Here is a 23460-nt window from a genome sequence, read left to right on the forward strand (position 1 = left end):
AATACATCATAATGCAGAAACCTCAATGTCCTCTCTAATACATGGCTCTGGTAACATCATAAAGTCTGGGGAGTCTAGAGAACATGGCTTCAGTATTAGTATCACTGTAGATATCCTTTGGACTGGTACCAAATCAGCCAAACATTCATTGAGAGAGGTTGATTGAGTAAAATGTATTAGGAAAATAACTTTCCAGGGTAGAGAGATCGACATTCCTTATAAAATGCAATAAATCAAAAAGATCTCAATGTCTAATGGTAAAAGTCATTAAATAATGATATCCAGGCAAACCATTTAAAATATTGAATGTCTTTATTATCTCAACATGTCAGAACCAACAGCCTTACAGTAATAAGGTTCAGAACACATGTGATATGAAAGCCAAGCAGATCTATTTGACATCAGAATCAGACATATATTCTGGTGTTTGTTCCACTATGCTAAAAGCTCCAGCTGGAGGAAGGATTCCCACACAGGATCCAGCCCAGCATTAGACCAGTGTGCTTGTATTGCTGGAACAGTAAGAAGGAGAGGTGCAGAGTAAAAACAGTGGAGTCAGAGGGGGGAGCTCATTAATCAGAACACTGGTCTCTCCTCAGTGTCTCAGAGAGTGGAGACTGGGAGCCCTGGGTGGCCTCACAGACCACAGAGCCCACCTTCTTCCACTGGTCAACAGGGAGGGTCAGGGTGCTGCTCCAGCTGTAGTGACCATCCTTCTCCTGGACCCCGGGGCTCCCGGTCACCTCCCAGGTGTTACTGCTGCTGCTACCGTCCACCTTCCAACTCAGCTTCCAGTCTGAGGGGAAGCCCTTGTTGGCCAGGCACATGAGAGTGGCCTTCCCCTGCTGCAGCTCCACACTGGAGGGGGGCAGGACTGTCAGGGTGGGACGAACATCACCTAAAAGAAAGGTGGGAAGTTATGGAGAGGGGAACTATCAATCAATCACCAGACTGATACGACAATAATGATGCAGCAGTTTAACATCTTAGCTGTAAATGAAGGCTTTGTCCATCAGTAGGTTTCTGTTCCTCAAACAAACAGACAGCTGGTTTATCAGTCTTTATGTCACTCTTTCACTTCCCTTTGACTAGCTACTGAAGCATATTATAACTACATGAGATGACTGAAAATACATTCAACTATCTTCAAAGTGTAACTATTTAAAATGTGAAATATTTACATTTACATTTACATTTAAGTCATTTAGCAGACGCCTTATCCAGAGCGACTTACAAATTGGTGCATTCACCTTATGATATCCAGTAGAACAACCACTTTACAATAGTGCATTTCAGTATACTCCTCCCTTATTGTAATGGATTAAACTCCTAGGAATCAAACTGCATTTCATTATTAATTATTATTATTATTATTTTAAAGAACATTTCACAGAATGTATGAACAATTCTTAAATTATGAATTCAATTAAAATTGGTTGATAAGCCTATGCTGAAGAAATGAATTCCAGTTGACTGTAAACATCTAACAATGATATACATTTAATTTAAAAGACACACTAAAACATTTAAGTTTTAATTTATCGAAAGAAAATGAATAAAGTTATGTGTAATTTACAAGATTTTGTATCAAATTGAAAATAAATCTATATTCATATGAACAGCAGAAAGCTGGACTTCGCAAGATAGCAAGTCTTTTCAATAGATAGCAAATAGATAGCAAATAGCAAATAAAACAGCAAATGAGATCAAATAAGATAGCAAAATAGTAAATAGCAAATAGATAGCAAAGCGAAGCAAAACTTTGCAGCTGAATGCTGAAGGAGTAAATTTATGTTGAATTTAACCATCTTACAACAATTATATACATTTAAAAGACACATTTAAATAAAATGAATAGTGATATTATTTACGAGAATGGGTCTGTTAACCAAAAATAATAGCTTCAAATTTGAGGTTTAACCAAAATATATTTTTACACAAATGTGGACTCCTATGAAGAGAATAACTCTTTTACCAAAAACATAACTATGCATAGCATTTATTTCAATTTTAATCTTAGTTTCTTCTCTCACAAGATCAATGCATCTATATGCAAGGTCAGAACATTTTCTTTATTAGAGGTAGGTAAACTTACTTCCAATATCCAGTCTAGTGCCTCCACCAAAAGTGTACCACAGTGATACAATCTCATTCAGCGGCCGTACAAAAACCTCTGACACTATAGAGACACTGCTTTTGCTCTTTGTAAAACTACATTTATCTAAACCACTCTGATTTGAACAGTATCCCTGTTCCAAATGAATACACACTGTATAACCTTGTTTGATATATTACATCTTGAATAGGCATTTTGATTTAACTAAATTTATTTTAAGGAAAATAAATGCAAAACAAATTCTCCAAAAATAAATATACATGTCTACTTTCTATTTAAGGGAGTTGTAATACTGTTAAGAAAATTAATTGGGATTTTGATATCAGAGGTCAAGATCTAGAACTGAATACTTACTGCCAACACTCAGTTTGGTCCCTCCACCAAAAGTCCACCACAGTGATAGAGTCTGATTGACTGGCTGTTCAAAAACCTCCAGACAGACACAGAGGGGAATGGTAACAGAGGCATGGAACTGATCACTGAATTCTGCATTGTAACTGATGCCCCCTACTGGTACACTCTGGAGCTCCAGTAGACTGGACACATTCATGTTCCCCATTGAACTTTCAACATTTTGAAAACGGCTGTGGACTATGTAGATATACAGTGCCTTCAGAAAGTATTCACACCCGTTGACTTTTTCCAAATGTTGTTGTCTAACAGCCTGAATCGAATGGGGACTTTTTAAGAAAGTTACAGAGTGTGATGGCTGTGATAGGAGAATACTGAGCATGGATCAACAACATTATACGGTAGTTACTCCTCAATACAGTACTAACCTACATGACAGAGTGAAAATAAGGAAGCCTGTGCAGAATACAAATATTCCAAAACATTCATCCTGTTTGCAATAAGGCACTAAAGTAAAACTGCAAAAATGTGGCAGAGAAATTACCTTTATGTCCTGAATACAAAGTGTTATGTTTGGGCCAAATCCAATAAAACACATCACTGAGTACCACTCTTCATATTTTCAAGCATGGTGGAGGCTACATCATGTTATGGGTATGCTTGTCATCGGCAAGGACTCTGGAGTTTTTTGGGGGATAAATTAAATGGAATAGAGCTAAGCACAGGAAAATCTTAGAGGAAAAGTTGGTTCAGTCTGCTTTCCACCAGAAACTGGGAGACAAATTCATCTTTCAGCAGGACAATAACTTAAAACACAAGACCAAATATACACTGGAGTTCCTTACCAAGATGACATTGAATGTTTCTGAGTGGCCTTTAAGTAGTTACAGTTTTGAACTTAGATAGTTGACAAAAATATGACAATTAAATTCATTAGAATCCCATCTTGTTACACAACAAAATGTGGAAAAAGTCACACAAGTCCACATTTTTTACATTATTACTAATAAAAAGATCTGTCAGCGGTATTTTGCGGAAGAGTCACACTCTCTGGAACATTCTCCCTAGTAAGTGGTACCTGCTCCACGGAGCAAACATATGCTAGGCAGGACGTTAGATACTCTAGTTCGTTCAAACAGTATCGTCAGTGTCTGATATATTTTAGATGCCGGTTATGGGCGGGACACGCAGAAGGTGTGTTTGTGAATGAATTTGATCAAGCTATGTAGCCTTTTGATTCATTCTTCATGAATAAATTCAACGGACATGTTTTGTTGATTCTTTGTAATACTCGCCACCTAGCAATTTTATCAGGTTGGCTTTAGCTAGCCAGCTAGAAAGGTTCTCAATCTCCCATCCTCATAATTAGCTACCAATCTCTTGCCCTCAGAACAGCCCAGCCTCAATTCGTCAGGGCATGGACTCTACAAGGTGTTGAAAGTGTTCCACAAGGATGCTGGCCCATGTTGACTCCAATTCTTGTCACAGTTGAGTCAAGTTAGCTGCATGTCCTTTGAGCGGTGGACCATTCTTGAAACAAAAGTTGAGCATGAAAAACCCAGCAACGTTGCAGTTCTTAATATAAACCGGTGTGCCTGGCACCTACTACCTACCATACCCCATTCAAAGGAGATTCAATCTTTTGTTTTGCCCATTCACCTTCTGAATGGCACATAATACACAATCCATGTCTCAGTTGTCTCAAGGCTTAAAAATGCTTCTTTAACCTGTGTCCTCCGCTTCATCTACACGGATTGAAGTGGATTTGACAAGTGACATCAATAAAGGATCATAGCATAGCGTTCACCTAGATTCACCTGTTCAGTCCTTGTCATGGAAAGAGGAGGTGTCCTTAATGTTTTGTACACTCAGTGGAAGGTGATTTGTAGATCTGTCAGTCGGCATTGGCCTGCACATTCTGCTGCAATGTCGAACATGTAAGGATCGAAGCTGGAGATGAGAAGCAGGTACAGGGAGTGAACATTTAATAACCACGGACAGGAACAGAAAACGGAAACGACAATAATGCTGAGACGGGGACGAAAGAGAGGAAACAGACAGATATAGGCAAGGCAATCAAAACGTGAAGGAGTCCAGGTGAGTACAATGAGCGCTGATGCGCGTAATGATGGTGACCGGTGTGCGTAATGAAAGGCCTGGCGCCCTCGAGCGCCAGAGAAGGAGAGCGGGAGCAGGCGTGACAGAACAAACCCAAGGAGGGAAGTTGTGGGAGGTGCCTCTGCGACAGTTGAAGTCAGCATGTCTCCAGCCCCCATATCACACACTCACAAACTGAAAAGATGTGTGAACATTGAACAATCAATTGGTGAAAGAGGGACTCAAGTATCACATTTATTTGTACATATCCACTGTGTACATGATTTGTGGCAAATCTGTTTCAATCATGTCTTTGGTCACTTTCACGTGGGTCAAACAAAAACACCCTAATGATTGGTAGACAATAGAGTCTCCCGCATTGCAGGTGATGGCTGCAAGTTACAACTGCTGAGGAGGAACTGCAGAAACTTGCAGTCGACTACAGTCAAAACTTCATGACCTTTGATGAAATGGTTTTTGTAAAGTTCATACAGTTGTTACGAATGTTTCCCCCCATAATGCAACACACTTTGGAAGACGTGTTCAATGATGGTCATGGACTTGACAAAAGTGATCTTGTCGAACACGCTAATTTTCTCTTTTCTGTGTTCTGCCTTGTTAGGATAGAAGAAGGAAAGTCAATGAAGAGATGAAGGGAGAATGTCGGTAGGCTATATATGAGAACTCATAGTCGCTTCCCACTCTTTATACAAATGACCAGTTATTGTCAATATCTTCCAAATTAAGATAACATAAGATAGCAGTCATGGTAGATTAATGCTAGAATCTGTGGCAGGGAGGAAATGAAAAGTGCATTCATCCCACTGGGCAGATGTCATTTCAATGTTTGTTCCACGTTGGTTCAACATCATTTCATTGAAATGACGTGGAAACATGGAGTAGCGGTCTAAGGCACTGCATCACAGTGATTGAGGCGTCATAACAGACCTGGGTTCGATCCCAGGCTGTGTCACAGCCGGCCGTGACCGGGAGACCCATGAGGCGTCGCACAATTGGCCCAGCATCTTCCGGGTTAGGTGAGAGTTTGGCCGGCCTGGATTTCCTTGGCCCATCACGCTCTAGCGACTCCTTGTGGTGGAATGGGAGCCTGCAAGCTGACCTCGGTTGCCAGCTGGACAGTGTTTCCTCTGACACATTGGTGCGTCTGGCTTCTGAGTTAAGTGAGCAGTGTGTCAAGAAGCAGTACGGCTTGGCAGGATTGTGTTTTGGAGGACGCATGGCTCTCGACCTTCGCCTCTCCTGAGTCCATAGAGGAGTTGCTGTGATGGGACAAGACTGTAACTACAAATTGGGGAGAAAAGGGGGTAAATCTGCAAAAAAAACACACACACAGCTCATCAGGAGGAATCTGACCAGAGGCAGTTAACCCACACCTTTCACTTATTATCACTCTATGACATGAGATCAAGAGAAGAGATAAACTTGCAAGGATTTCAAGCAGACTCTGTTTACTAGTGTAGAGACTGTTTTAACAGTATACATTTTTTTTTTAGAAACAAAGAATTAGTTGTCAAAAGTCTACTGTCTTCCAGATACCTGAACTCCTCCAACACCTCCAGCATGTACCCCACCTCCCTGGATTTAGACCCCTGATTTAGAACATCGTCCTGGGGCTGTGCTGTGTGCTGGGCCTCCCTGGTAACATAGCTGTTCTGGTGGTCACACTGCACAGCTCGTCCCGATGCCCAAACTTTACCCTGTGTCTCATGCTGAACCTGGCGTCCTCCGTCATCTTGTGCATGGCCACGATACCTGTGTGGATCAATACTCTCCTGACTGGCTGGACTCTGGGCCGCCTGCAAGCTGTCTGTATAGCCTGTACTTTCTATGTATCCATATGGTAGCCTAGATTAGTTCCTTTGGTGATCTAACCCATTCAAGCTTGACCTCCATTGGTAAAATCCAGCTTTCCCATGCATGAATAAATTGATTTCGTATTAATTAATAAATATATGTTTTATTTCTCTTACAGTTGGCTACATAGAGGCTACTTCTGCTTTCGTTCAGAGGAGCTCCAACTTCCCATAAAGTGTTAAACTACTTCATCACACTTGTTAAGTTGCCTCAAAATCTTGACAGGTATTGTACTATTGAGCACCATGGAAAAACACATTAGATCAATCCAACAACATTTCTGTTTAAACAGATGAATAAAAGCATGTATTTCATACCTTACACCACTCTGTTGCCCAACATGGGTTCAACAATGCCCGTTTCAGTCTAAGCCACAACAAGAAGTGAGACAACTTGTCAACATGGCCAAACAAAATGTTTCTGGACCAAATGAAGGTAGAACTTGTGATATGTCAGATGTAACACATTATGTAAACAGACAGACAACTTTATCCCCACCTAAAGGACCATGTCTTTTGGTTCAAAATGAGAGAAAAGGCTGAATCATCAACATAAGTAGATACTGTAAACCATGTACTCAACACTATAGGCCATATTTCTATATGAATGAGAAGCCCTCATCACCTCATATGAGGTATGACTGATATGACTGTCAGTCCTCCCTCCTATCTTTAGTCCCCAGTGTAGATGCAAGGATTGACACACCATGAGATCAACATGATACTGTATTAAAATAAACAGTTTTTTGGGGTTTATAATAGGGTGGTGAAAAGCACGAGCTGAAGCACACCCCAAAAAATGCTTCAATAGGTGCTGACTAATGGAAAGTAAACTGGATAAAAATAAATAAAGTTGTAAACTACATATGCTCCCAACAACTTTATGGATATATAGAGTGTGTAACTCTCATTTAATACGGATCTGGGGGAGCTTGAACTCATAGTAAAACACCCAGTTTACACATCACACAAACTGCCATTACACAGTCTGGTCAAAGGAGGGAGACAGAGCTCCACTACTGTCCATCTTGAGAAGGTTTGAAACATACAGAGGCAGTAATTCTACGGTTAAACTTAATTGACCTTCTGAGACTGACAACCACTGTTGATGGACAGAAACCACTGTGTAAGTGAGTCAAAGTAGGCCTCATTTAAGATATAGTTGTTATATTGTGTGGTATATGAGTTCAGTATTCTCAAATGTAATATACAATAGGCCTACCTTTGGAAACTGTTGACTTCTTTTATCTGTGTAGTGTATTTGCATGAAATATTGGTGTTTTGCATATATGTCCTGCCTCACTGCTCCACATACTTTTAAACCCCAGTGTTGATCAGTGACTGTTCACTCCTTTCAGAGCCACTGACACGCAGCACAATGATGATGTCACTGATTCTACTGCTGGGGACACTGGGGCTCCTTGTTCAGGGTGAGAGACACTTTGACCAACTTTGATTAATGATGAGTTTGGCTTCAGAATTACATTTCCTTTTGTGAATATTGAAGATATTAATAAAAACAAATCTGGTTTTGCCTGAAGTTTATTAATTGGCTTTGGAAGATTAGCAATGTCTATTTGTTGTGATAACATTACTTACTAATCAGCCTTTCTTCACTTTTATTTTATTTTTCAGAATCATCAGCAGATATAATTCTGACTCAGTCTCCTAAATCTCAGTCTGTTCGCCTGGGAGAGACTCTCTCCATCAGCTGTACAGCCAGTTCAAGTACTGGTAATAATCTCCAGTGGTACCTGCAGACACATGGAGACACTCCCAAACTTCTGGTTTATCATGGTACAAACCGTCAGTCTGGGATTCCAGGTCGTTTCAGTGGGAGTGGATCTGGTAGTTCATATACTCATTACACTCTGACCATCAGTGGAGTCCAGGCTGAAGATGCAGGAGATTACTACTGTCAGCAGGGTGGTTATTTTCCGTTCACACAGTGTTAAAGCGTCGTACAAAAACCTTGTTCAGCTAAAGAGGAACTGCTCTGACTCAACAACTGCAGAGCTACGGAGTCTCCTGTATTCTAAAGTATTCTAAACACCAAATCTTCGAAATATGACATATACTGGCACATATCTCTCAATATATTCTCCAAAAATGTTTAATCTTTTTAAACACACTAGGACCACTAAGGATACAGAGCTGTAGAAAATGCTTTCTTTTGAAGGACATGTTAATCAAAATTCAGAATAGGTTTATATTTACGCTTTGATTTCTCTTCATATTGTAAGAAGAACCCATTTCAGTATGCAATAGCATGAAAGTTGACCCTGTCCAAACCCAACTATTCATGCCCTACTCAACTTCTTTACCCCTCCAAACTTCAAAGAGTGAACACTGTCATATCGATTGCATTCAAGTACCACTTTGATATCATTAAGATACAGTATATATCTGTCACAAAACAATGTAGTTTACATAGCCATATAAAGACCTGAGAGTGAAGTCCCCAACTTGAACGTTATGCAAAGTCCAGCGTGAAGTCTGGTTCCCCAGCACTAGTCAGCCCTAGTCAGACACACACAGCTGCCCAAGTCCCAGATGGTTTGACGCTGGGCGATTGTGAGCTGTGGTGTGGTTAAAGTAATATTTGCATGGGCAGGGTTACTGCAACACTCCCAAAATAGACCAGCACTGTAGCCAGATGTTCTCTTGTCCACAGAGAGTTCCAGTGAGTTTAGAGCACATGGCGGTATTAGTAACATCATGAAGACTGGGGAGTGTAGAGAACATGGCTTCAGTATTAGTATCACCGTAGATATCATTTTGACTGGTATTATATTTGGCCCAATCAGCCAAGCTTTCATTGAGAGAGGTTAATTAACTGAAATGTATCTGTAACATTATGTTTCGTGGCAGAGCTCTCCATTCCTTATGACATCTAAACAAATCATAAAGAAAAATATAACTCATTAAAGAATGATATCCAGGCACACAATTTAAAAGATTGACTGTCTTTATTATCTCAACATGTCAGAACCAACAGCATTACTGTAAGGGCTTTCGTCGGAATGAGACAAAGTGCAGCGTGGAACGTGTTCATGATTTTTATTATCCAATGAAACACTAGAACAAAATAAACAAAACGAAAAGCCAAACAGCTTTGTCAGGTAACGAATACAAAAACAGAAAACAATTACCCACAAACACAGGTGGGAAAAGGCTGCCTAAGTATGATTCCCAATCAGAGACAACTATAAACAGCTGCCTCTGATTGGAAACCATACTCGGCCAAAACAAAGAAATAGAATTCATAGAATGCCCACCCCATATCACACCCTGACCTAACTCAACAGAGAAAACGGCTCTCTCAGGTCAGGGCGTGACAATTACAGTAATAAGGTTCAGAACACGTGATATGAAAGCCAAACAGATCTATTTGACATCAGAATCAGACATATATTATTTTGTTTGTTCCACTATGCTAAAAGCTCCAGCTGGAGGAAGGATTCCCACACAGGACCCAGCCCAGCATTAGACCAGTGTGCTGGTATTGCTGGAACAGTAAGAAGGAGAGGTGCAGAGTAAAAACAGTGGAGTTAGAGGGGGGAGCTCATTAATCAGAACACTGGTCTCTCCTCAGTGTCTCAGAGAGTGGAGTCTGGGAGCCCTGGGTGGCCTCACAGACCACACAGCCCACCTTCTTCCACTGGTCGACAGGGAGGGTCAGGGTGCTGCTCCAGCTGTAGTGGCAGTCCTTCTCCAGGACCCCGGGGCTCCCGGTCACCTCCCAAATGAGCTTTTGGAGAAGTCATTAGCCTAGGTGTTAACATACTTTTTCCAACCTACACTGTGAATGACAATCACTGATTACAAAGAGAAAACCAGCCACGTCGCGTACACAGACGTCATCGTCCCGGACAAGCCAAACACATTCTTTGCCCTGTTTGAGGATAACACAGTGCCACTGACACGGCCTGACTGGGTGCGGGCCGTGTCGGTGGCACTGTGTTTTCGTTAATTACAACTTGAGTTGGAGCTAAAACCTACAGGAGGGTAGCTCTCCAGGAACAGGGTTGGAGAGCCCTGGTGTAGAAAATCATTGTACTGTCTGAACTGCTGTGAAATATATTTTCCAGAACCATAAATATTGTATTTTTAGCTGTTTGAAGCAGGTGTACAAAACCTGAAGTAAAAGATGCAAAAATGGAACTTAAAAATTTGAAGCATAGAACAATCTACCACTTCTTAGACGATTCTTTCAATGAGAATGACAGATCTATAACTCGTCATTTCTACGTGAATTTGGTCAGGTTGCTGAAAAAGTTACATATTGCAGTTGAATTTAAAATAAATAATCTTTTAATGTTTTCATGATTATCAAAATAAAATGAATAAAGTTATGCTGTAATTTACAAGACATTCTATAACAAATTGAAACCAAAAATATATTCCACAGGAGGTTGGTGGCACCTTAATTAGGGATGACGGGCTAGTGGTAATGGCTGGAGCAGAATAGGTTTCCAGAGGCCGACCCAAAACAATGCCGCTGGAGGAGAGGGTGCCGGAGCGGTCTTCTAGTGAGGCTTCAGATGCGCGCACACCACCTACCGCTTACGAGTATATTACTCGCTAATGTCCAGTTCCTGGTTAACAAAGTCGATGAAATCAGGGCAAGAGTTGCTTTGCAAAGAGATATCAGGGATTGTAACATACTCTGTTTCACAGAAACATGGCTAGCTTGGGACATGCTGTCGGAGTCAGTACAGCCAAAGGGATTTTCAGTTCGTCGCGCCGACAGGAATAAACATCTCTCTGGTAAGAAGAAGGGTGGGGTTGTATGTTTCATGATTAACGACTCATGGTGTAATTGTAACAACGTACAGGAACTCAAGTCCTTTTGTCCACCTGACCTAGAATTCCTCACAATCAAATGCCGACTGTATTATCTCCCAAGAGGACTCTCCTCGGTTATTGTCACAGCCATTTATATCCCCCAAGCGGATACCAAGATGGCCATCAAGGAACTTCACTGGACTTTATGCAAACTGGAAACCATATATCCTGATGCTGCATTTATTGTATCTGGGGATTTTAACAAAGCTAATTTGAGAACGAGGCTACCTAAATTATATATGCATATTGATTGCAGTACACGGGCGAGTAACACACTCGACCATTGGTACTTTAACTACGGTAATGCATATAAGGCCCTCCCCCGCCCTCCTCGTTTATAAGGAAGTGTATAGGAGAGGTTGCACCCACTGTGACTATCAAAACCTTCCCTAACCAGAAATCGTGGTTTGATGGCAGCATTCACACAAAACTGAAAGCGCGTACCACCACATTTAACCATGGCAAGGCAACTGGGAATATGGATGAATACAAACAGTGTAGCTAGCAAAGTGTCAGTATAGAAACAAAGTGGAGAGGGTCTTGTATGTGGCAGGGTATGTGGCAGGGTCCTCAGACAATCATGGATTACAAAAAGGAAAACCAGCCCCGTTGCGGACATCGATGTCTTGCTTCCAGACAAATTAAACAACTTCTTTGCGCACTTTGAGGACAATACAGTGCCACCGATGCGGCCCGCTACCAAAGATTGTGGGCTCTCCTTCTCCGTGGCCGACGTGAGTAAAACATTTAAATGTGTTAACCCTCGTAAGGCTGCCGGCGCAGACAGCATCCGTAGCCACGTCCTTAGACCATGACCAGCTGGCTGGTGTGTTTACGGACATATTCAATCAATCCCTATACCAGTCTACTGTCCCCACATGCTTTAAGATGGCCACCGTTGTTCCTGTTCCCAAGAAAGCTAAGGTAACTGAACTAAATTACTATCGCCCCATTGCACTCACTTCTGTCATCATGAAGTGCTTTGAGAGACTAGTCAAGGATCATATCACCTCCACCCTACCTGATACCCTAGACCCACTTCAATTTGCTCACCACCCCAATAGGTCCAGTGACGATGTAATCGCCATCACACTGCACACTTCCCTATCCCATCTGGACAAGAAGAATACCTATGTAAGAATGCTTTTCATTGAATACAGCTCAGCATTCAACACCATAGTACCCACTGTCATGACGTTGCCCTCTTTGGGTACAGTGAGCACCATCCCCCTCTCTCTGCACCATCCCCCTCTCTCTCTTCCCCCTACACCAGGCTCTGTTAGGCAGGTCATACATTCCTTGAGGGGTTCTCTCCTCATGGCCAGAGTATAAGAGAGAGTGAGTTTTCATAGAGAGAACAAAATAAGTTCTTCCACCTCACAGAACTTGAGAACTGAACAATATTCATGTTCTGGAGAATGTATAAATGGTCGGTGAAGTAGCCTGCTATGAACTGGTCCGTTTTGAACAATTTTGTGAAACTCATGAGAGACAATACAGCCACATTACCATAACCCTGTATATACAAGAGTCTCAGTTATGAGGCTGGCATCTAATTGTAGTTTAAAATGAATGAGTAAAGATGCCTCATCTCTGCATTGTTAGCCGAGAACGAATAGATAGGTCTAGATTCACTGTGATGGTATTGACAGACCCACCCATCCACATTGTATAGTCATCAGAGGATCTGATTGAGATCATACAGACTCAATGAGACTTGATAAGGATTGGGAATTCTGGTTGGAAAGAATGGACTGGCTGTTTGAGATGGTGACAGTTACTGTAAAAGGTTGAGGTTTCAACTGACAAAAGATAATATACTGCTCAAAAAAATAAAGGGAACACTAAAATAACACATCCTAGATCTGAATGAATGAAATAATCTTATTAAATACTTTTTTCTTTACATAGTTGAATGTGCTGACAACAAAATCACACAAAAAGAATCAATGGAAATCCAATTTATCAACCCATGGAGTTCTGGATTTAGAGTCACACTCAAAATTTAAGTGGAAACCACACTACAGGCTGATCCAACTTTGATGTAATGTCCTTAAAACAAGTCAAAATGAGGCTCAGTAGTGTGTGTGGCCTCCACGTGCCTGTATGACCTCCCTACAACGCCTGGGCATGCTCCTGATGAGGTGGCGGATGGTCTCCTGAGGGATCTCCTCCCAGACCTGGACTAAAGCATCCGCCAACTCCTGGACAGTCTGTGGTGCAACGTGGCATTGGTGGATGGAGCTAGACATGATGTCCCAGATGTGCTCAATTGGATTCAGGTCTGGGGAACGGGCGGGCCAGTCCATAGCATCAATGCCATTGTCTTGCATTAGGAGGAACCCAGGGCCAACCGCACCAGCATATGGTCTCACAAGGGGTCTGAGGATCTCATCTCGGTACCTAATGGCAGTCAGGCTACCTCTGGCGAGCACATGGAGGGCTGTGCGGCCCCCCAAAGAAATCCACCCCACACCATGACTGACCCACCGCCAAACCGGTCATGCTGGAGGATGTTGCAGGCAGCAGAACGTTCTCCACGGGCGTCTCCAGACTCTGTCACATCTGTCACGTGCTCAGTGTGAACCTGCTTTCATCTGTGAAGAGCACAGGGCGCCAGTGGTGAATTTGCCAATCTTGGTGTTCTCTGGCAAATGCCAAACGTCCTGCACGGTGTTGGGCTGTAAGCACAACCCCCACCTGTGGACGTCGGGCCCTCATACCACCCTCATGCAGTCTGTTTCTGACCGTTTGCACATTTGTGGCCTTCTGGAGGTCATTTTGCAGGGCTCTGGCAGTGCTCCTCCTGCTCCTCCTTGCACAAAGGCGGAGGTAGCGGTCCTGCTGCTGGGTTGTTGCCCTCCTACGGCCTCCTCCACATCTCCTGATGTACTGGCCTGTCTCCTGGTAGCGCCTCCATGCTCTGGACACTACGCTGACAGACACAGCAAACCTTCTTGCCACAGCTCGCATTGATGTGCCATCCTGGATGAGCTGCACTACCTGAGCCACTTGTGTGGGTTGTAGACTCCGTCTCATGCTACCACTAGAGTGAAAGTACCGCCAGCATTCAAAATTGACCAAAACATCAGCCAGGAAGCATAAGAACTGAGAAGTGGTCTGTGGTCACCACCTGCCGAACCACTCCTTTATTGGGGGTGTCTTGCTAATTGCCTATAATTTCCACCTGTTGTCTATTCCATTTCGTCAGAATGCACTCCCAGGACTGCTACTTCCACAACAAATGTTGTTTTTGTTCCAAATAATCCATAGTTATGTCCAAATACCTCAGTTTTGTTCGTGCGTTCAGGTCACTATCCAAAGGGTAACGCGCGAGCGCATTTCGAGACAAAAAAGTCAAAATGTTCCATTACCATACTTAGAAGCATGTCAACCGCTGTTTAACCTGTTAGGGCTAGGGGGCAGTATTGACACGGCTGGATAAAAAACGTACCCGATTTAATCTGGTTACTACTCCTGCCCAGTAACTAGAATATGCATATAATTATTGGCTTTGGATAGAAAACACCCTAAAGTTTCTAAAACTGTTTGAATGGTGTCTGTGAGTATAACAGAACTCATATGGCAGGCCAAAACCTGAGAAGATTTCAAGCAGGAAGTGGCCTGTCTGAGAAGTAGTGTTTCATCTTGGCTCTTTTTATTGAAGACTCAGGATCTGTGCAATAACGTGACACTTCCTACGGCTCCCATAGGCTCTCAGAGCCCGGGAAAAAGCTGAACGATATCGAGGCAGCCTCTGGCTGAAACATATTATCGCTTTTGGCAAGTGGCCGATCAGAGTACTATGGGCTTAGGCGCATGCCCGAGTCGACCCCATGCTTTATTTTCTTTCGTCTGTTTACCTAAACGCAGATTCCCGGTCGGAATATTATCGCTTTTTTATGAGAAAAATGGCATAAAAATTGATTTTAAACAGCGGTTGACATGCTTCGAAGTACGGTAATGGAATATTTAGAATTTTTTTGTCACGAATTGCGCCATGCTCGTCACCCTTATTTACCCTTTCGGATAGTGTCTTGAACGCACAAACAAAACGCCGCTGTTTGGATATAACTATGGATTATTTTGAACCAAACCAACATTTGTTATTGAAGTAGAAGCCCTGGGAGTGCATTCTGACGAAGACAGCAAAGGTAATAACATTTTTCTTATAGTAAATCTGACTTTGGTGAGTGCTAAACCTGCTGGGTGTCTAAATAGGTAGCCCTGTGATGCCGGGCTATCTACTGAGAATATTGCAAAATGTGCTTTCACCGAAAAGCTATTTTAAAATCGGACATATCGAGTGCATAGAGGAGTTCTGTATCTATAATTCTTAAAATAATTGTTATGCTTTTTGTGAACGTTTATCGTGAGTAATTTAGTAAATTCACCGGCAGTGTTCGGTGGGAATGCTAGTCACATGCTAGTCACATGCTAATGTAAAAAGCTGGTTTTTGATATAAATATGAACTTGATTGAACAAAACATGCATGTATTGTATAACATAATGTCCTAGGGTTGTCATCTGATGAAGATCATCAAAGGTTAGTGCTGCATTAAGCTGTGGTTTGGGTTTATGTGACATTATATGCTAGCTTGAAAAATGGGTGTCTGATTATTTCTGGCTGGGTACTCTGCTGACATAATCTAATGTTTTGCTTTCGTTGTAAAGCCTTTTTGAAATCAGACAGTGTGGTTAGATTAACGAGAGTCTTGTCTTTAAAATGGTGTAAAATAGTCATATGTTTGAAAAATTGAAGTTTTTGCATTTTTGAGGTTTTTGAATAACGCGCCACGGGATTACACTGGCTGTTGAGTAGGTGGGACGCAAGCGTCCCACCTAGCCCATAGAGGTTAATAAAAAGATCTGTCAGCGGTATTTTGTGGAAGAGTCACGCTATCTGGAACATTCTCCCTAGTAAGTGGTACCTGCTCCACGGAGCAAGCATATGCTAGGCAGGACATGACTCCAATGCTTGTCACAGTTGTGTCAAGTTAACTGGATGTCCTTTGAGTGGTGGACCATTCTTGAAACAAAAGTTGAGCATGAAAAACCCAGCAACGTTACAGTTCTTAATATAAACCGGTGTGCCTGGCACCTACAACCTACCATACCCCATTCAAAGGCGATACAATCTTTTGTTTTGCCCATTCACTTTCTGAATGGCACATAATACACAATCCATGTCTCAATTGTCTCAAGGCATAAAAATGCTTCTTTAACCTGTGTCCTCCCCTTCATCTACACGGATTGAAGTGGATTTAACAAGTGATATCAATAAAGGATCATAGCATAGCATTCACCTAGATTCACCTGTTCAGTCCTTGTCATGGAAGAGCAGGTGTCCTTAATGTTTTGTACACTCAGTGGAAGGTGATTTGTAGACCTGTCAGTCGGCATTGGCCTGCACTGTCTGCTGCAATGTCGAACATGTAAGGATCGACGCTGGAGATGAGAAGCAGGTACAGGGAGTGAACATTTAATAACCACGGACAGGAACATAAAATGGAAACGACAATAATGTTGACACGGGGACGAAAGAGAGGAAACAGACAGATATAGGGAAGGCAATCAAAACGTGAAGGAGTCCAGGTGAGTACAATGAGCGCTGATGCGCGTAATGATGGTGACCGGTGCGCGTAATGAAAGGCCTGGCGCCCTCGAGAGCCAGAGAAGGAGAGCGGGAGCAGGCGTGACAGAACAAACCCAAGGAGGGAAGTTGTGGGAGGTGCCTCTGCGACAGTTGAAGTAAGCATGTCTCCAACCCCCATATCCCACACTCACAAACTGAAAAGATGTGTGAACATTGAACAATCAATTGGTGAGAGAGGGACTCAAGTATCACATTTATTTGTACATATCCACTGTGTACATGATTTGTGGCAAATCTGTTTCAGTCATGTCTTTGGTCACTTTCACGTGGGTCAAACAAAAACACCCTAATGATTGGTAGACAAAAGAGTCTCCCGCATTGCAGGTGATGTCTGCAAGTTACAACTGGTGAGGAGGAACTGCAGAAACTTGCAGTCGACTACAATCAAAACTTCATGACCTTTGATGAAATGGTTTTTGTAAAGTTCATGCAGTTGTTATGTAGGCTCAAGTCAGAATCCCCCCCCAATAATGCAACACACTTTGGAAGACGTGTTCAATGATGGTCATGGACTTGACTAAAGTGATCTTGTCGAACGCGCTCATTTTCTCTTTTCTGTCTTCTGCCTTGTTAGTTTAGAAGGAATAGATGAGTCTAGAATCTAGATTGACTGCGAATAGTATTGACAGACCCACCCATCCACATTGTATAATCAGTCATCTGTGGATCTGATCAAGTTTACAAAGACTCAGTGAGACTTTATAAGGACTGTGAATTACGGTTGGAAAGAATGTTTGAGATGTTGACAGTTACTGTAAAAGGTTGAGGTTTCAACTGATAAAAGATAATATTTGGACAGTGAAACTAACTCAATCAAGAAACAAAGGAGAGAATAAATAGAAGAAGGAAAGTCAATGAAGAGATGAAGGGAGAATGTCGGTAGGCTATATATGAGAACTCATAGTCGCTTCCCACTCTTTATACAAATTACCAGTTATTGTCAATATCTTCCAAATTAAGATAACATAAGATAGCAGTCATGGTAGATTTATGCTAGAATCTGTGGCAGGGAGGAAATTAAAAGTACAATCATCTCCCTGGGCAGATGTCATTTCAATGTCTGTTCCACGTTGGTTCAACATAATTTCATTGAAATGACGTGGAAACGTGGAGTAGCAGTCTAAGGCGCTGCATCGCAGGGATTGAGGCGTCATGACAGACCTGGGTTCGATCCCAGGGTTCATTACAGACCTGGGTTCGATCCCAGGGTTCATTACAGACCTGGGTTCGATCCCAGGGTTCATTACAGACCTGGGTTCGATTCCAGGGTTCATTACAGACCTGGGTTTGATCCCAGGGTTCATTACAGACCTGGGTTCGATCCCAGGGTTCATTACAGACCTGGGTTCGATTAAACGAACAGTGTCAAGAAGCAGTGCGACTTGGCAGGATTGTGTTTCGGAGGACGCATGGCTCTCGACCTACACCTCTCCTGAGTCCATGGGGGAGTTGCTGCGATGGGACCAGACTGTAACTACAAATTGGGGAGAAAAGGGGGTAAATCTGAGAAAAAAAAACACACACACAGCTCATCAGGAGGAAGCTGACCAGAGGCAGTTAACCCACACCTTTCACTTATTATCACTCTATGACATGAACTTGTGAGGATTTCATTCACTCTGTTTACTAGTGTAGAGACTGTTTTAACAGTATACATTTTTTTAGAAACAAAGAATTAAATGTCTAAAGTCTACTGTCTTCCAGATAGGTCTTAGATCTCTTATCTTTCATCGACCTTGCAGCACCTGAAATCCTCCAACACCTCCAGCATGGACCCCAGCTCCCTGGATTTAGGCCCCCTGATTTAGAGCATCGTCCTTGGGCTGTGCTGTGTGCTGGGCCTCCCTGGTAACATAGCTGTTCTGGTGGTAACACTGAGCAGCTCGTCCCGATGCCCAAACTTTACCCTGTGTCTCATGCTGAACCTGGTATCCTCCGTCATCTTGTGCATGGCCACGATACCTGTGTGGATCAATACTCTCCTGACTGGCTGGACTCTGGGCCGCCTGCAAGCTGTCTGTATAGCCTGTACTTTCTATGTATCCATATGGTAGCCTAGATTAGTTCCTTTGGTGATCTAACCCATTCAAGCTTGACCTCCATTGGTAAAATCCAGCTTTCCCATGCATGAATAAATTGATTTCGTATTAATTAATAAATAGATGATTTATTTCTCTTACAGTTGGCTACATAGAGGCTACTTCTGCTTTCGTTCAAACGAGCTCCAACTTCCCATAAAGTGTTAAACTACTTCATCACACTTGTTAAGTTGCCTCAAAATCTTGACAGGTATTGTACTATTGAGCAGCATGGAAAAACACATTAGATCAATCCAACAACATTTCTGCTTAAACAGATGAATAAAAGCATGAATTTCATACCTTACACCACTCTGTTGCCCAACATGGGTTCAACAATGCCCGTTTCAGTCTAAGCCACAACAAGAAGTGAGACAACTTGTCAACATAGTCAAACAAAATGTTTCTGGACCAAATGAAGGTAGAACTTGAGATATGTCAGATGTAACACATTATGTAAACAGACAGACAACTTTATCCCCACCTAAAGGACCATGTCTTTTGGTTCAAAATGAGAGAAAAGGCTGAATCATCAACATAAATCGATACTGTAAACCATGTACTCAACACTATAGGCCATATTTCTATATGAAAAAGAAGCCCTCATCACCTCATATGAGGTATGACTGATATGACTGTCAGTCCTCCCTCCTATCTTTAGTCCCCAGTGTAGATGCAAGGATTGACACACCATGAGATCAACATGATACTGTAGTTTAAAACATATTTTGAAACTATTAACACTTTTTGGGGGTTTATGATAGGGTGGTGAAAAGCACGAGCTGAAGCACACCCCAATTTTTTTTGAATAGGTGCTGACTAATGGAAAGTAAACTGGATAAAAATAAATAAAGTTGTACACTACATATGCTCCCAACAACTGAATGGATATATAGAGTGTGTAACTCTCATTTCATACGGATCTGGCGGAGCTTGAACTTATAGTAAAACACCCAGTCTACACATCACACAAACTGCCATTACACAGTCTGGTCAGAGGAGGGAGACAGAGCTCCACTACTGTCCATCTTGAGAAGTTTGGAAACATAACGAGGTAGTAATTCTACTGTTAAACTTAATTGACCTTCTGAGACTGACAACCACTGTTGATGGACATAAACCACTGTGTAAGTGAGTCAAAGTAGGCCTCATTTAAGATATAGTTGCTATTTTGTGTGGTATATGATTTCAGTATTCTCAAATGTAATATACAATAGGCCTACCTTTGGAAACTGTTGACTTCTTTTATCTGTGTAGTGTATTTGTGTGAAATATTGGGGTTTTGCATATCTGTCCTGCTTCATTGCTCCACATACTTTTAAAACCTCAGTGTTGATCAGTGACTGTTCACTCCTTTCAGAGCCACTGACACGCAGCACAATGATGATGTCACTGATTCTACTGCTGGGGACACTGGGGCTCCTTGTTCAGGGTGAGAGACACTTTGACCAACTTTGATTAATGATGAGTTTGGCTTCAGAATTACATTTCCTTTTGTGAATATTGAAGATATTAATAAAAACAAATCTGGTTTTGCCTGATATGTTTCATGGTAGAATGTGGAAGATTATCAATGTCTATTTGTTGTGATAACCTTACTTACTAATCAGTCATTCTTCACTTTTGTTTTATTTTTCAGAATCATCAGCAGATATAATTCTGACTCAGTCTCCTAAATCTCAGTCTGTTAGTCCAGGAAAGACTGTCTCTATCAGCTGTACAGCCAGTTCAAGTACTGGTAATAATCTCCACTGGTACCTACAGAAACCTGGAGAAGCTCCTAAACTCCTGGTTTATTTTGCTACAAACCGTCAGTCTGGGATTCCAGGTCGTTTCAGTGGGAGTGGATCTGGTAGTTCATATACTCATTACACTCTGACCATCAGTGGAGTCCAGGCTGAAGATGCAGGAGATTACTACTGTCAGCAGGGTGCCAGTTATCCGTTCACATAGTGTTAGAGCGTCGTACAAAAACCTCCCTCAGCTAAAGAGGAACTGCTCTGACTCGTCTCCCGTATTCTAAACACCAATTCATCTAAATATGACACTACAATGTGATAATGTAATTGCTTAGACTTGTCTATAGACTATGACACTGTACATATGTCAATATAGGTTTAAATGTATGCTTTGATATCATATGGTAAGTAGTACCCATTTCAGTATGCAATAGCATGATTGTTGATCCTGTCCAAAACCAACTATTCATGCCCTACTCAACTTCTATACCCCTCCAACCTTGAAATAGTGAATACAGTCATATTGTTTGCATTCAAGAAGTACCACTTTGATATCATTGTGATACAGTATATCTGTCACAAAGAAATGTAGTTTACATAGCCATATAAAGAGCTGAGAGTGAAGTCCCCAACTTGAACGTTATGCAAAGTCCAGCGTGAAGTCTGGTTCCCCAGCACTAGTCAGACACACACAGCTGCCCCAGTCCCAGAGGGTTTGAGGCTGGGAGATTGTGAGCTGTGGTATCGCTAAAAGTGATATTTGCATGGGCAGGGTTACTGCAACACTCTCAGAATAGAGCAGCACTGTGGTCAAATATTCACCTGTCCCCATAGAGTTCCAGTGAGTTTAGAGCACATGGTTTCAGTATTAGTAACATCATGAAGACAAGTGGGTTTATAATATGTCTTTAGTATTAGTAAAATCATGAAGACCAGTGAGTTTAGAACACATGGTTTCAGTATTATTAACATCATGAAGACCAGTGGGTTTAGAACACATGGCTTCAGTATTAGTAACATCATGAAGACCAGTGGGTTTAGAACACATGGTTTCAGTATTAGTAACATCATGAAGACCAGTGGGTTTAGAACACATGGTTTCAGTATTAGTAACATCATGAAGACCAGTGAGTTTAGAGCACATGGCTTCAGTATTAGTAACATCATGAAGACCAGTGGGTTTAGAACACATGGTTTCAGTATTAGTAACATCATGAAGACCAGTGAGTTTAGAACACATGGTTTCAGTATTAGTAACATCATGAAGACCAGTGGGTTTAGAACACATGGCTTCAGTATTAGTAACATCATGAAGACCAGTGGGTTTAGAACACATGGTTTCAGTATTAGTAACATCATGAAGACCAGTGAGTTTAGAGCACATGGCTTCAGTATTAGTAACATCATGAAGACCAGTGGGTTTAGAACACATGGTTTCAGTATTAGTAACATCATGAAGACCAGTGAGTTTAGAGCACATGGCTTCAGTATTAGTAACATCATGAAGACCAGTGGGTTTAGAACACATGGTTTCAGTATTAGTAACATCATGATGACCAGTGGGTTTAGAACACATGGCTTCAGTATTAGTAACATCATGAAGACCAGTGAGTTTAGAGCACATGGCTTCAGTATTAGTAACATCATGAAGACCAGTGGGTTTAGAACACATGGTTTCAGTATTAGTAACATCATGAAGACCAGTGGGTTTAGAACACATGGCTTCAGTATTAGTAACATCATGAAGACCAGTGGGTTTAGAGCACATGGTTTCAGTATTAGTAACATCATGAAGACCAGTGGGTTTAGAACACATGGCTTCAGTATTAGTAACATCATGAAGACCAGTGGGTTTAGAACACATGGTTTCAGTATGAGTCATACTGTAGATATCCTTTTGACTGGTACCAAGTTTGGCCCAATCAGCTAAGTGTTCATTGAGAGAGGTTCATTAACTGAAATGTTTCAGTAACATTATGTTTCATGGCGAAGCTCTCCATTCCTTATGAAAACTAAACAAATCATAAAGAAAAATATCTCATGGTATAACTCATTAAATAATGATATCCAGGCAAACCATTTAAATATTGACCGTCTTTATTATCTCAACATGTCAGAACCAACAGCCTTACAGTAATAAGGTTCAGAACACATGTGATATGAAAGCCAAGCAGATCTATTTGACATCAGAACCAGACATATATTCTGGTGTTTGTTCCACTATGCTAAAAGCTCCAGCTGGAGGAAGGATTCCCACACAGGACCCAGCCCAGCATTAGACCAGTGTGCTGGTATTGCTGGAACAGTAAGAAGGAGAGGTGCAGAGTAAAAACAGTGGAGTCAGAGGGGGGAGCTCATTAATCAGAACACTGGTCTCTCCTCAGTGTCTCAGAGAGTGGAGACTGGGAGCCCTGGGTGGCCTCACAGACCACAGAGCCCACCTTCTTCCACTGGTCGACAGGGAGGGTCAGGGTGCTGCTCCAGCTGTAGTGGCCGTCCTTCTCCAGGACCCCGGGGCTCCCGGTCACCTCCCAGGTGTTACTGCTGCTGCTACCGTCCACCTTCCAACTCAGCTTCCAGTCTGAGGGGAAGCCCTTGTTGGCCAGGCACATGAGAGTGGCCTTCCCCTGCTGCAGCTCCACACTGGAGGGGGGCAGGATTGTCAGGATGGGACGAACATCACCTAGGAGACAGGTGGGA

At 42.1% G+C, this 23460-nt stretch overlaps 1 gene segment (V, D, J or C); it reads right to left on the reverse strand.

The window, feature by feature from the left end:
* Positions 1-293: 293 nt before the first annotated feature.
* Positions 294-23460, reverse strand: part of LOC106588304 (Ig kappa chain V region Mem5-like) — a 29167-nt gene continuing 6000 nt past the window's right edge. The window contains 1 exon segment of the V gene segment in view: positions 294-898. Within this exon segment, the coding sequence occupies positions 573-898 (326 nt within the window).

Source organism: Salmo salar, chromosome ssa27, assembly GCF_905237065.1.
Source record: "Salmo salar chromosome ssa27, Ssal_v3.1, whole genome shotgun sequence".
Lineage (NCBI taxonomy): Eukaryota > Metazoa > Chordata > Actinopteri > Salmoniformes > Salmonidae > Salmo > Salmo salar.